The sequence below is a fragment of the Ictidomys tridecemlineatus genome, chromosome 4 (genome assembly GCF_052094955.1).
Source record: "Ictidomys tridecemlineatus isolate mIctTri1 chromosome 4, mIctTri1.hap1, whole genome shotgun sequence".
Classification (NCBI taxonomy): domain Eukaryota; kingdom Metazoa; phylum Chordata; class Mammalia; order Rodentia; family Sciuridae; genus Ictidomys; species Ictidomys tridecemlineatus.
This window is the reverse complement of record NC_135480.1, coordinates 8741730-8756669: the sequence shown is the minus strand read 5'-3', so window position 1 is coordinate 8756669 and position 14940 is coordinate 8741730. Positions and strand designations below refer to the sequence as shown.

At 40.9% G+C, this 14940-nt stretch overlaps 1 protein-coding gene across 5 annotated transcripts in view; it reads left to right on the top strand.

Annotated features, from left to right (window-relative positions):
- Rtn3 (reticulon 3) overlaps window positions 1-14940 on the top strand; it is a 65096-nt gene that overhangs the window by 47513 nt on the left and 2643 nt on the right. For all 5 annotated transcript variants that reach the window (XM_021731813.3, XM_040284184.2, XM_005333527.5 and 2 more), the window contains 5 exons: window positions 9411-9618; window positions 12421-12559; window positions 13473-13542; window positions 14052-14098; window positions 14566-14624. In XM_021731813.3, the coding sequence (XP_021587488.2) occupies window positions 9411-9618; window positions 12421-12559; window positions 13473-13542; window positions 14052-14098; window positions 14566-14624 (523 nt within the window). The remainder of the gene's footprint in view (window positions 1-9410; window positions 9619-12420; window positions 12560-13472; window positions 13543-14051; window positions 14099-14565; window positions 14625-14940) is intronic.

Below are 14940 nucleotides of genomic sequence, written 5' to 3'. Positions count from 1 at the left end.
CTATAATGTCAGGAAGGTCAAATTGGTTGACAGTGTTATTCAAGTCTTCTGTATTTTCATTGGCTTTCCACTTGTTCTACCAATTATGGAGAAAGTGGGATTGAAATCTATCTATAATTGTGGATTTATTTCACCTTTTTAAATATTCATAAGTCAAGAATTTAAGTTCATTCATTCAGTGTGTACAATTCAGGCTCAGTGGTTCCCCCCACGCCCCAGTGGTGCTGGAAATTGAACCCAGGACCTTGTGCATGTGAGGCAAGCCCTCTACCAACTGAGCTATATCCCCAGCCCCCCAGTGGTTTTTATATGGCTTTTACTACAGGTTTGTATAACCATTACAACAGTCTAATTTTTTATAATTTTAGTCCCCCTGAAAAAGAAACCCAGGAAACTGTGACAAGCGTATGTGATTCCAGCTGCTTGGGAGGCTAAGGCAGGAGGATCACTTGAGCCCAGAGTTCAAGGCCAGCCTGGGTAACATAGTGAGACCCCATTTCTTTAAAAGAAAAGGGAAGGGCATGTGGAAGGCTTAGCTCCTTGGAAGAGCACTTGCCAATACATGCAAGGCTCTGGGGGTTCCATCCCCAGGCTCTAAAAAACTAAAAAGGAATAAAGGAAAAGAAACCCTATACCCAGGAGCTGGGTTGTGGTTCAGTGGTAGAGCACTTGTCTAGCACATGTGAAGCACTGGGTTTGATCCTCAGCACAAGAAAAAAAGAAAGAGAGGGAGGGAAGAGAGGAAGGAAGGAAGGAAGAAAGAAAGGTGTTGTGTCTATCTATAACTAAAAATATTTTAATTACTTTTTTATAATTAAAATTTTTTAAAAAACATATATTCATTACCAGTCACTTCCCATTTCCTACCATCCCAGGCCCAGATAACCATGAATCTACTTTCTGTCCATAAAACACCAAAGCACACATGAAAGATGTGCCAGATTATCAGGAGAAATTTTTTTGTGGGAATATAAAAATGTTCCGTGGTTCTAATCATTCCGTGTCCTTATCATTATGTCCTTTTTTATGTACTATAGTCATCCTAGTGGGTTCTCTTGATTTTGGTATGCATTTCTCCTAATGATCTGATGCATCTTTCATGGCTTTTTGGCCATTTGTATGGCCTTCACTGCCTTCTTTTGGACTTCATTGCCTCTGCGGCTATCTTGTCCCTGTTTGTGTCTGCACATAAGCGTGCTTTGGTGTTTTCTCCATCTAATCTGTCCCTTAGCTCCAAATGCCTCTACTTCCACAGCCATACTTGCGCAGCATTTTTTCTCATACTGCCTCCACATCTTCACCAATAATCTGCTCCAGCTGCCTCTAGTCATTAATGTTCCCACCACTCTGTCCAAGTCACCAATATCTCCATATTGCCAATTTCAAGGTGATTTTTTTCTTATTCATCCTCAGCAGAATTAGCCAGTTTCTATGTCCTCTTCTTCAAAGCACTCCTTTCTGCTTCTGTGATTCACACTGTCCTAATGGTCCCCTGCCTCAGTTACCAAAAGCTCATTCCTTGTCCCTTGTGTCAACCACAGTTTTGAGAAAAAAGAAAAGGTTTTATTGCTTTGCTAGCAAAGGAGAAACGCAGGGGACTCCTGTCCCAGAGGCTGTGATTCCATCAGGGGAAACAGGAGGGTATTTATTTATTTATTTATTTATTTATTTATTTATTTATTTATTTAGATATTGATGGACCTTTATTTATTTGTATGCAGTGCTGAGAATCAAACCTAGTGCCTCACACATTCTAGGCAAGTGCTCTACCACTGAGCCACAACTCCAGTTCCAACAGGAGGTTTTAAAGAGGCAAATCGAAGCCTGTATTCCAAGCATTCTCTTTTGGAGTTGTAATTCATTTGTTAGTTTGGGAAACCTTCATTTCTGAGATCTTCTGTGTCATCCCCAAATCTGAATTACTTCCTTCCTGTGGTGGGTGTTACTCAGGAACAGATAACTCTGTTTAGGATGGGAGGAAAGATAATCCTGTTTCCCCAAATTAGGGAGGACAGGGAGAGAGAAAGAGAAAGAAACATGTTCATTTTAAAAATAAGTTGCAGGGCTGGGGATGTGGCTCAAGCGGTAGCGCGCTCACCTGGCATGCGTGCAGCCCAGGTTCGATCCTCAGCACCACATACAAACAACGATGTTGTGTCTGCCGAAAACTAAAAAGTTAAAAAAAAATAAATATATAAAAAAATAAGTTGCAGTGGCAGAGCAGCAAGGGCTATATTCAGAGCATAAAATGGACCACTGTTAACACCTCCTGACTATTTACTCAGTTTCCTCTCACTAGTTGCACTCCTACTTGGCTACTAGATATTGGAATACCTCAGAATCGATCTGGCCCACCTTCTGTATCGGTACTGGGTAACAACATCCATTCCCATGACTTCTAAATTGTGTGCTATGACTTTCAAACTTGTATCTCCGGCTCAGACTTGCCTGTGTTTTCCACACTGATGAATCTGCCCACCTTGCTTAGTAATGGGTATCTCCATCCCTCCATCCCAAAGGTAGCACTCCCTGCCCTTCATTCTTCTTCATATCAGTAAATAATACCACAGCCATCCATTTTGCTCAGACTGGAATCTAGATGTCACTCATACTCCTTCTCCCCTGCCCTTTGTCCCCCCCACATTCAATCCCATCCCCAAGTTCTGGTTTCAAAATATAGCTCAGATCTTCCCTCTCGTCCTGATACTCCCAATCTATTCATGGCACACAATTCCTAAACTGTTCAGAATTTCTACGATAGTTTCTTGTTGAGATTGTACTGGGAGAAACTGAGGAATTTTTGTTTTGTTTTTAGTACCTCGCATTGCACCTAGGGTGCTTTACCACTGGGCTATCTCCCCAACTCTTTTTATTTTTCATTTTGACACAGGGTCTCACTAAGTTGCTTAGGGCTCAGCCTCCCAAGTCACTGGGATTACAGGTATGCACCACCATGCCCAGCAGAAACTGAGTTTTAATTTGGTTTTTCTCATTATTGTCACACCATCCTAACCTAAATGACCACATGTTTCTCATTTACACTTCCATAATAGCCTCCAGGTCTCCCTGCTTTCACTTGTGCTCCATCCCAATCCATTTCTCTGTATAACAGCAAATAATAGCAAGTGTTTCTCTTTAAAAAAAAAAAAATTACGGGTCTGGGGTTATATGTAGCTCAGCAGTGAAATGCTTGCCTAGCAACGTGTGAGGCCCTGGGTTCGATCCTCAGCACCACATAAATAAAGGTATTGTGTCCAACTACAACTAAAAAATAAAAATATTTTTTTAAAAAGAGTACATCATGTTATTGCCCTGCTTGATTTTTTTCCTTCCTTTGGAATGGGGTTTGAACCCAAGGCGTTGAACATGCTGGGCAAATGTTCACCACTGAGCTGTATCCCCAGGCCTTGCTTACTGTTTTTAGTGGGACCAAGCTTCTTAACCTTTTTTTTTTTTTAAGAGAGAGAGAGAGAGAGAATTTTAATATTTATTTTTTAGTTCTCGGCGGACACAACATCTTTGTTGGTATATGGTGCTGAGGATCGAACCCAGGCCGCCTGCATGCCAGACGAGCGCGCTACCGCTTGAGCCACATCCCCAGCCCTTCTTAACCTTCTTGTTCTCTGGAAGTGTTCTGCGGTCCAGCCAGTCTTCCTTTCCCTGACTATTACCTGGGTAGGGGGTAGGGGTTTACCCGTATTAAGACTTTGATTCAGCACAAGTGGGGTCCTTAGTAAACGTGACAGGAAAGAAATTTCAGCATGTGTGCCAGCCAGAGATACATATTCATTTATTTCAGAAAGCAGACACATTCCAAGGAGAATGGGCTGTCTCAAGAGAGAAGTGTTTGAGGGTAAAGCAAGAAATGCACATTGAAGGGAGAATGCAGGCCATCTCAATAGTGAGAAACTTTTGGAGTCAAACAAGGAATACTCATGTGAGGGAGAATGCTGGCCATCTCTAGAGGAGAGACTCCAACCAGAGCATCTGGTGTGTTAATATTTATAGAGGACAGTAGCTACAAGCAGGACTAGAGTTGAAATCAGGGCAGAGTTATAGTCTTATATCACCTCTTCCTGTGCTTGAGCATTTACCTCACATCGTGTTACTGTTTGTGGGCAAGGTTGTGGGCTGAGGATACAGACTGTATTACCCAAGGTTGCTCGAGATGCTTATTTGGCATTTTATTCGTGAATATTTATTGCCCGCATTCTAAAGGTTTATGGGTACTTCTCTTTTGAGACTCAGTTTTATTATTTTTTTCTGTATCCCAAATTCCTGTTTTAAAACCATCTAGCTGACCTTTCCTAAACAAGTGCAAATACCATTCTGCCAACAGTCCTTGTGGGTGTTCCCTGCCCTGGAATATTCCTCCCCTGGGTTTTTGCATTCAACTCTTTCCCACCTTTGTATCTCACCTGTAGTGTCCAGTCTGCAGAGAGGCTTTTCCCGATTGCCTTCCTGCACACATTCTTCTCAGTAAAGTTCAGTGGGCCAGGCACAGTGCTAGACACCTATAATCCCAGCCATTCAGAAACTGAGATAGGAGGATCACAAATTTTATGTCAGCCTCAGCAATTTAGTAAGGCCCTAAGCAACTTAGCAATACCATCTCAAAAGGTCTGTAGATGTAGTTCAGTGGTAAAGTACCCAGTGCCAAAAAAAAACACCCACATAGCCCATAGGTTTTTATTCTGTGATCCACTCTTATAGGGGGACACTTTCTCTCTCTTTTTTTAAATATTCATTTTTCAGTTTTAGGTGGATACAATTTTTTTATATATTTATTTTTTAGTTGTAGTTGGACACTATACCTTTATTTATTTACTTTTATGTGGTGCTGAGGATCGAACCCAGGGCCCCGCACTTGCTAGGCAGAGTGCTCCACCACTGAGCCACAACCGCAGCCCAATACAATATCTTCATTTTATTTTTATGTGGTGCTGAGAATCAGACCCAGTGCCTCTCACATGCTAGGCAAGCACTCTACCATTTGAGCCACAAGCCCAGCCCCAACACTTTTATTATATATATTTCCTTTCTTCCCCTGTGGAATGTAAGTAAAGATCTTGTTTGCCTTATTCACAGCTGTGACTCCTAGCACTTGCCCAGCACATAATGGGTACTTAATAAAACACATGAAAGAAGAATAGAGTGGAAATGGAAAGAAAGAAAACTCTTAGGAATCTTCTGTTTTAAAGTACTATACTGAGGCAGAAAGAACACAGGAATGAAAATAGAAAAGAATGAAGAGAAATTTTCATGGAAACAAACCATCACAACCTTTTCCTGGTGTCCTGGTTATGAAATGAATATGAGGTCTAGTGACCTCACATTTTAAAACTTGACGCCTACCTTATTTCTCATCTTTTTTCCTTGTATTATTCATTCTTGTCTTTCCCAAAAGTTTTCAAACATCACACCAGTTCCCTTTCTTTGGTATTTTGTACTCAGGATCCCTAGTCTCTGTGCTTGATAGATTGAGTATAAGGGGTCATTCTCGGGAAACGGTTGTGTTTATGCTGTCTTTCGGTCACTAGCTGGCCCATTTTTAAGCATTCAGTAATGGATATGAAGAGGCCTCAACAGATATAATTTAAGTGACAAGTGCTGAAGAAAAAGCTGGGTAATGGGATAAAGAGTTGAGAGAGAAGGGGATGTTATACAAGGTGGGCAGTCATACTAAGCCAGCACCTGAATGAAGAAAGAGCAAGCCATGAGCTGTAATGCATTGGGGCCTTCTTTTCCAAGCTCTTGGTTCCTTGTCAATCAGGATGCCCCTCTGGTCCAAGGCTTTCTGTACTGTGGTGCATGTACTTGCAGGCACTAGCCACGTGTTGTCATTGTAGGTTTGACCATCTTATCACAGCTTTCCAGTAGATGGCAGTAAAGTTCATAAGACAGGGTGACATTTTCAACTTACACAAAGGTAGGAATTTCTAATTTGCTTTTAGGCTATTTATTGCCTTGTCCTTCTCTGGTACATCAAAGTCCTTTTCTCTCTGGGCCTCAGCATTATCTTCTAATTTTTTTTTCTCTTTCAAATATTCAGATTTACAGAAGAACTGCAAGCAGTGTATAAAAAGCCCCCATGTGACCTTGACTGGCGCTAACTCACCAGTTATTAACATTTGGCCACCTGTGCTTTTTTTTGCTCCCTTCTTCACTATAGTTCTGGTTTGTTTGTTTTGTTTTGTTTTTTTCTGGACCATTTTGGAGTTTTGCAAGCTTCCTGCTTCCTTACTCTGAATACCCTGGAGGGTATTTCCTTGAAACAAAAACTTTTGTTATTTGTTTTACATAATCATGGTACACTTAACCACATTTAGGAAATTTAGCATTGGTTCAGTGCTTTTCATTTACAAATTTTGTCCTTGTCCTACTGATACCTTCATAGCTATTTTGACTTCCTTTTCCAAGTCCAGTGTGGGATCATACTTGGCATTTACATATTGTTTTGTGTCTTTACTCTCCTTTAATCTGAAGGTTCTTCTTTCTCTTTCACAGCATTAATCCTTTTGTAGACTATAGGTCAGTTGTTTTGAGACTGTCTTGCTTGGTATTCTCTCTCTAGATTCAAGTTGTGTGTTTGGGGCAGAAATATCACAGAAGTACTGTTCTATCCTTCTCAGTGCATTGCATCCAGAGAAACACATGAAATCACTTTGTTCTACTACTGGTGGCCTTGAGCCTCTAAGAATTCCATGTTGAAACGCTCTTGTAGCAGGTGAACTCTGACCACTAGCAGATTCCCCCACTTGATATTTGCCCTCTTACTTGGCCAGTGTTCTGTTAGGCTTCCTCTGCAGTCTCAGTTCAGTCATATGAGCCGGAATTGTCTCCCAGATTTCAACCTGCTCTGCAGCACTACTACCTATGATTCGACTTCCCATCAGTAATTATAATGCCCCTTTCCTCTCCTCATGAGTCACCTCCCCTGGTCAGAATCTCTAAACCAGTGCTCATTTATTCTATTCAATCAGCATCTTTGAATACACACACACACACACACACACACACACAATACCTTTATTTTATCTATTAAATATATGGTGCTGAAGATCAAACCCAGGCCCCTGCACATGCTAGGCGAGCGTTCTACCGCTGAGCCACAACCCCAGCCCCCCAATCAGCATCTTTTTAATAGTGTTCTTGATTTTGAGTTGTACTCATATTAAGTTTGGGCAAAATTAGGCTTGAGAGAAATGTTTTCAGAGAGTGTTGGAGCTGAACATGGGGAAGGAGTAGATCTCATTGGTCTCTCAGGTTCATTTGATCTCAAATCACAGTCTTTCATGCTAATTGTATTTGATTGCAAGTGTTTACTGCATGTCAGTTACCGTGCAGAGCATTCTCCCTGCACTAACCTATCCTTGAAGCAACTCTAGGAAATAGATGTCATTTTATTTGTTTTACAATTGAGAATATGCAGGGGCTAGGGATGTGGCTCAAGCGGTAGCGCGCTCGCCTGGCATGTGTGCGGCCGGGTTCAATCCTCAGCACCACATACCAACAAGGATGTTGTGTCTACCAAAAACAAAAAAATAAATAAATAAATATTAAAATTCTCTCTCTCAAAAAAAAAAGAGAGAATATGCAGTCTTAAACAGGTTTAAGTAATATGGTTGGAAATTACTAACACTGAAATTCTTGTCTATCTCCAAAAGTCTTGCTCTCTTTTTAAATGGAGTAGATGGGAGGAAAGTCACAGTAGGGCTACTACTTAAGAGTCAGCCTTTTACAGAGCCTAGATTGGAAGTAGTTACCAGCCTGCCATCCAGTTTGAGGTGTTTTAAAGTACAAGAACTTAGATTCTTCCAGTTTTTACATTCCCAACCATAAGATCTGGTTGCCTGGGGTTGTCCAGGTTTATAGCTGTTTCCTCGACACGACAATTAAAAGTATCCCACTTGCTTTTAAAAGTTTTATGGTTTGGCCATGCACCTGTAGTCCCAACTGATTAGAAGGCTGAGACAGAGAGATTACTTGAGTCCAGGAATTCAGAGCCAACCTAAGCAACATAAGGAGGCCCTGTCTCTTAAAAAGTAAAAATTAAGAGCTGTGTGTGCAGTGGCACATGCCTATAATCCCAGCAGCTCAGGAGACTGAGGCAGGAGGATCACAAGTTCAAGGGCAGCATTAGCAACTTCTCAAGATGTGTCTGAAATAAAAAGGACAGGATGTAAATTCAATGGTAGAGCACCCCGGATTCAATCCCCAGTACCAAAAAAAAAAAAAAAAAAGTAAAATTAGGGCTAAGGGTGTAACTTGAGGCAAGATTGCTTGTCTCATGTGCTCAAGGCCCAGGGTTCAATCCCCAGCACCACAAAAGATGAAAAGATGGGGGGTAAATTATATATGTGTGTGTGTGTGTGTGTGTGTGTGTATGTGTTATATATATGTAGTAGTTTGAATAATTATATTGTCCCAAACTCATTGTCCTTCCTGAAACCTCTTCAGATTAACACAGACTTGTGTTTCATTGTAACACTAATTGAGATTGGTTTGTTTTTATCACCAACTTTTTTTTTGCCCCTACCCTAATTATACATTTCTGGTTATCTTTGTAGTCGTTATCAGTTGGTTTTGACTAGAATTTGCCATGTTGTCCAGTCTGGCTTCAAATTCCTGGGCTCAGGTGATCACCTTTCCTCAGCTTCCATAGTGCTAGAACCACAGGCACCCACACCAACCTTGTTTGCTTCATTTAGTCAACAGTTACCAAGATTTTGCCAGCCTCACTCTGGTTTTTTGTTGTTGTTGTTGTTTTGTTTTTGGTGGTACTGGGCATCAAACCCAGGTCCTTGTGCATGCAGGGCAAGCACTCTGCCAACTGAGCTATATCCCCAGCCCTGGCATCCTTTTTATGGATGTGTGTATATATGTCAGTAAGTACCAAGGTTGAACTCAAGGATGCCTTACCATTGAGCAGCATCTCCACCCCTTTCTGTTTTTTATTTTGAGACAGGGACTTACTTAGTTGCCAAGGCTAGCCTTGAACTTGCAATCTTCCTGCCTCATCGTCCCAAGTCACTGGGATTACAGGTGTACATCACTGCCCAGTTCTGTCATCCTTTCTGCCAAAACATTTAAGGTCAATGAGACTTTACATTAGTGGACTTAAGCAGCTGAAATAAATTCTTTTAGGGGCTGGGGATGTGGCTCAAGCGGTAGCGCGCTCGCCTGGCATGTGTGCGGCCCAGGTTCCATCCTCAGCACCACATACAAACAAAGATGTGTGTTGGCCGAAAACTAAAAACTAAATATTAAAATTCTCTCTCAAAAAAAAAAATTAAAATAAATTCTTTTAAGTGTCAGATTCTCTATGCTAGTGGGACACCCCACAGGTGTGCAGAGCTCATCCAGAGCAGTTCCTGCTTCTGCAACTCACATTCCCTTTCTCTTGGCAGTGCACGATCTGATTTTCTGGCGAGATGTGAAGAAGACTGGGTTTGTCTTTGGCACCACACTGATCATGCTGCTGTCCCTGGCAGCCTTCAGTGTCATCAGTGTGGTTTCTTACCTCATCCTGGCCCTTCTCTCTGTCACCATCAGCTTCAGAGTCTACAAGTCTGTCATCCAAGCTGTACAGAAATCAGAAGAAGGCCATCCATTCAAGTGAGTTGAAGTGTCACACAATATTCCACATTTCAGTGGAGGGGTTTGCTGAGACTGGTCCAGTCTGAAAATTGGACCTAAATAAAAAGCAAGAAATATAGGGTTTCATGGAGCTGACTGGTGACATTATTCATCTCCTAGAGACTATGATTACCCTAAGAAGTGGCCCAAACTGTTTTTTTACACACTAAAGTCTTATGCTTTAAGATCAAAGAGGACTAAACCCTGAGCATGACAGCAAGCGCAGCACACCTAGAGCTGTGCTCATTCATGCGGTCGATCTTGCCTATGAGCCTCCCATATGACACAATATCTTTATTTTATTTATTTATTTTTATGTGGTGCTGAGGATCGAACCCAGTGCCTCACACATGCAAGGCAAGTGTTCTACCACTGAGCTACAACCCCAGCCCTCATGTGGATGAATCTTGAAATGGCTTTGAAATCTTAACTGGACCTGTGTTCTCGGTGGCATCCAGAACTGAATGTATTTAATCCTGGTTTTATTACTGACTTCCTCCTTATCTCTCATTTGGTTTTAATAATCCCAGAATCAAGTTGGTAGGTCATGCATTTCTAGGATCCAGTTTCTAGCTTTTCTGATTGTTCTGTCACTTTAACAGATCTTTTCTTCTTGAAATTCTTAACCCATAAAAACATAAACACTAGCAAAATATGACAGTTTTTTAAAAAGCCCTTTTCTCATAGAGGAAGAGGCCCTGCTGTGACCTCAGCACTGCAGCTGAACGCCTTCTGGCCACCATGCTGTGCATATACTTTCCTTCTGTAAAAGAAGAAATAACTTAAGTGCCATTAAAATTTTCTTGCCAATTAATTTTAATAAATCAGCACAGAATGAATGTGTGAATAAATTTTACTGCTTTGCAATATGCTCTGATATCTTAAGGGAGTATTGTTCTTTTCTGCATGACACTTGTAGATATAAAAAATATATATGTTTTATGGGCTGAGGTTGTGGCTCAGCAATAGAGCACTCGCCTAGCATGTGCAAGGCCCTGGGTTCAATCCTCAGCACCGTATAAAAATAAATAAATAAAAATATTGTGTCTTAAAAAAATATTTAAAAAATGTTTCATGAAAATTTATTAATTATAATACCTAATTTTTAAAACTCTTACACATAATTGTAAGTATTTTCTTAATAAATAGAAGGGGAAAAGCCTATTACTCTTCTATTTTCCCCATGACTAGGGGCTCCTAAAGGTAGTAAAAGTGGCCTCACCTTTCCTGACATCCCAGCATGTAGCAGAATGTCTGGTATGCAAGACACATGCAGTCAGTATTGAGGGAATGAACAGGTTATGAGCACATGGTTACATCTCAGTCCTGTAGTACCTGGGGACAGAACCCTGGTCTTTCTTCTAAAGTTTTCAGCTCTGTCAAATTTATTATTTTTTAAACAAATATTTTAAATGCCTTCTTCATCATTCTGAATGAAATTCATAGATAATGTGATCTAGCTTCAAATGTAGTTTCAAAACAGATCAATTATAAAAATGTGAAACATATTGGGGCTGAGGACGTGGCTCAAGCGGTAGCTCGCTCTCCTGGCATGCGTGCGGCCCGGGTTCGATCCTCAGCACCACATACAAACAAAGATGTTGTGTCCGCCAAATACTAAAATAAATATTAAAATTCTCTCGCTCTCTCCCTCTCTTTAAAAAAAAAATGTGAAACATAGACATGTTACTTAATTATAAATGACTATCTGCCAATATTTAGTTGCTTGAATATGACCACACCCAGTAGCATAGTGGAGTTGGATTCTTGCACCTACCTCTGTAATCACTAGTGCAGATGTGATTTTCCAAAATGGGAAACAAATCATAAACGGAGTATGGTTTTAGGGCCTAGGGCTATAGCTCAGTGGCATATCACTTGCCTAAAACATGTGACAGTGGTATAGTTTTACAAAACTCAGGATTTTTTTTTTTTTTTAACATTTATTTATTTTTTCTTAGTTCTCGGCGGACATAACATCTTCGTTTGTATGTGGTGCTGAGGATCGAACCCGGGCCGCACGCATGCCAGGCGAGCGCGCTACTGCTTGAGCCACATCCCCAGCCCCAAGGATTTTTTTTTTAATTGTAAACTTCTTATGGCATTCAATCCTCCCAATAATCTTGTGATTTTTTTTTATTATTATTTTTAATATATATTTTTACTTGTTGATAGGCCTTTTATTTGTTTGTTTTTGGTACTGGGGATTGAACTCTAAGGCACTCAACCACTGAGCCACATCCCCAGCCCTATTTTGTATTTTATTTAGAGACAGGGTCTCACCAAGTTGCTTATTAGCCCCTTTCTTTTCCTGAGGCTGGCTTTGAACTCATGATCCTCCTGCCTCAGCTTCCTGAGCCGCTGGGATTATAGGCGTGCGCCACTGCACCTGCCTTATTCATTTATTTATATGCAGTGCTGAGAATTGAACCCAGTGTCTCCCACCTGTTAGGCAAGTGCTCTACCACTGAGCCATATGTTACGGCCATTTAATTATAAATGGGTTCACCTTTTTTTGAATATTCATTGAGGGAGTCAAATTTACATAGAACATAGGACAATTCTTCACTGTGTATGACTGCCCCATACTTTGCAGACATCTGGCATCTTTGTCTCTGCCCACTAAATGATGATATTGTTTTCACCCCATGATAGCAAAAAACATCCCAGAGATTTCTAAAATGCACCCTAGAGGCCACTTTAACCCTCAAGAACTGCTGTGCTGACAGAGAATGCTCTCTCTTATTTCAAACATGTGACCGTTGTTTCTTCCTCTGAAAGAGCCTACCTGGATGTGGACATTACACTGTCCTCAGAAGCTTTCCATAATTATATGAATGCTGCCATGGTGCATGTCAACAAGGCCCTAAAACTCATCATTCGTCTCTTTCTGGTAGAAGATCTGGTCGACTCCTTGAAGGTTAGTTGCTTCTGCAGTTTTTGATGGTGAAACTAAGAAAAATCAGGGTCTGGATTTTGATTCAGAGGGAAAATGGTGCATAGGGTTTTATCAGACAAAAACAAACATATGCTTAGCTCAGTCATCTTGTGAAAATGAAGGTAGTAGTCAGTAGAGAAAGCTGTCACCAAGGGCCAGGGAGATTAGTTCAGTGTCAAGAGCTCTTGTGCAGGGCCCTGGGTAAGTTATACATATATCATGAGCTGGGCATGGTGGCACACACCTGTAATCCCAGTGGCTCAGAAGGCTGAGGCAGGAGGATCAAGAGTTCAAGGCCAGCCTCAGCCACGTGGCAAGGCTTTAAGCATCTCTGTCTCAAAATAAAAAGGTGTGGGGGTGTGGTTCAATGGTAGAGCACCCCTGGGTTCAATCCCCACTACCAAAAAAAAAAAGAAAAAAAATCATGAGAAGCTGTCACCTCCTATTAGAGAATGAACATCAGATTATCTGGTAATAAGCTGGTGTGGTGACACATGCCAGTAATCCCAGCAGTTTGGGAGGCTGAGGCAGGAAGATTGCCTCAGCAACAGGAATGCACTAAGCAATTCAGTGAGACCCTGTCTCTAAATAAAATACAAAATAAGGCTGGGGTGTGGCTCAGGAGTTGAGTGCCCTTATATTCAATCTCTGGTACCCCCCAAAAAAAGAATATCTGATAATAGAATCAGCAGTGGTACAGTCTTTGGACCTAAGAGATCCACAGAATTCTCTCATGCACTTAAATGTATAATGCAAGTGAGGGAACCTTCATTTTGAAATCATGTGTCATAGGTCACTGTGTTTATACACACTTAGTTAGCTAGAGGTGATTGGTATCCGTTAAGATGAACTTTACTGGTTTTCTGCTTAACCCCTCTTACATTGGCTTTCACAGCTGGCTGTCTTCATGTGGCTGATGACCTATGTTGGTGCCGTTTTTAATGGAATCACCCTTCTGATTCTTGGTAAGGTGGCAAGGAAAATGTCCATGCTCCTTGAAGTGATTTGTGAGGATAAGTAAAGAGGATGTTCATCATGGCTCTACTTGTTCCATGTGGTCCCACCTCAGTAGCCAGAGACTATGAACTAGATACTGGAGGAACTTGTGATCACAGATTTGTTAAATGGTCCCATTTATGATATTTCAAAATAGCTGGAAGTAAAGGAGAGTTATCTAGATTTGGTTTGAAAATGGGGATCTTATTTATAATAAAGCCATTTTTTTTATTTGGAAATTGTTATCTGTAGGACAAAGAAAGCAACCTATATAAGTGTAAAAAACCACAAGCCTCTCTCATCTACTCTTTTTTTGTAATGGTTCTTAATTGGGAGCTCTGGCCAGGATCTGTCGTTTTGAGGAAAGTGTGTTACCCTATATTTCCTGAGGAAATGGATGCAGTTGCTTGTGTCTTGATACTTTGTGACTGTCTCATGCACACCTACACTTGCCCTGTCCTGTGATTCTGTCTTTCAGCGGAGCTGCTCGTCTTCAGCGTCCCAATTGTCTATGAGAAGTACAAGGTAGGCATTTATTCCAAATCAGTGTGCTGGTTGATAAATGACTGATTTTAGTTGATTTTAAAGTCAAATTTGGGTTCAAATTGGTCACGGTGTTTTCCTCCAGTGAGAGAAACTAGATGTCTAGAAGAGATGTGGGTGGGAAAGAGACTTACTTGTTACCCCTTGTGTAAACATTTCGAGGTTTTATTGCATAGATGCATTATCTCTTCAAAAAGTTGAAAAAATGCTTAATGAATAAAAACTGAATGTAAAAGGAAGCAGTTTCTTTTGTTTTATGGGGGGGTAAGCTGTAGGCTGTTCAGGGTGGTGCAAGCAGATGTTTACATAGTAGAATGCTCCAGTAAAGAAAGTACCAAGTAAAGCTTACCTTTGCAAAAGCTTTCACTTTCACACAGCTTGGCATAATTTGAAGTCTGAAACATTAATCTATGTGTTACTACAGCTGAGTCTTCTTTCTTTCCTTAAAGACCCAGATTGATCACTATGTTGGCATCGTCCGGGATCAAACCAAGTCAATTGTTGAAAAGTAAGTACATTTGGAAACACATTTCATCATGACATGTGTTTTTCCCCCTGGTTATTTTTAGTCCTTTGTCTAAAATGCCCATGTCAAAGATAGTCATTTTCGTCCTGGGAAAAAAAAAAAACAAAAAAAAACTTTGTTTTGTTTATTGGGGGGGGGGGGCAAGGTAGAACACTTGCCCTGGGTTCAAAATCTAGTACCACCAAGTTTAGGAGTGTTTTTTGTTTGTTTTTGTGGTACTGAAGATAGAACCCAAGGTCGCTCTGCCACTCAGCTACACCCCCAGCCCTTTTTTTTTTTTTTTAATTTTGAGACTGGG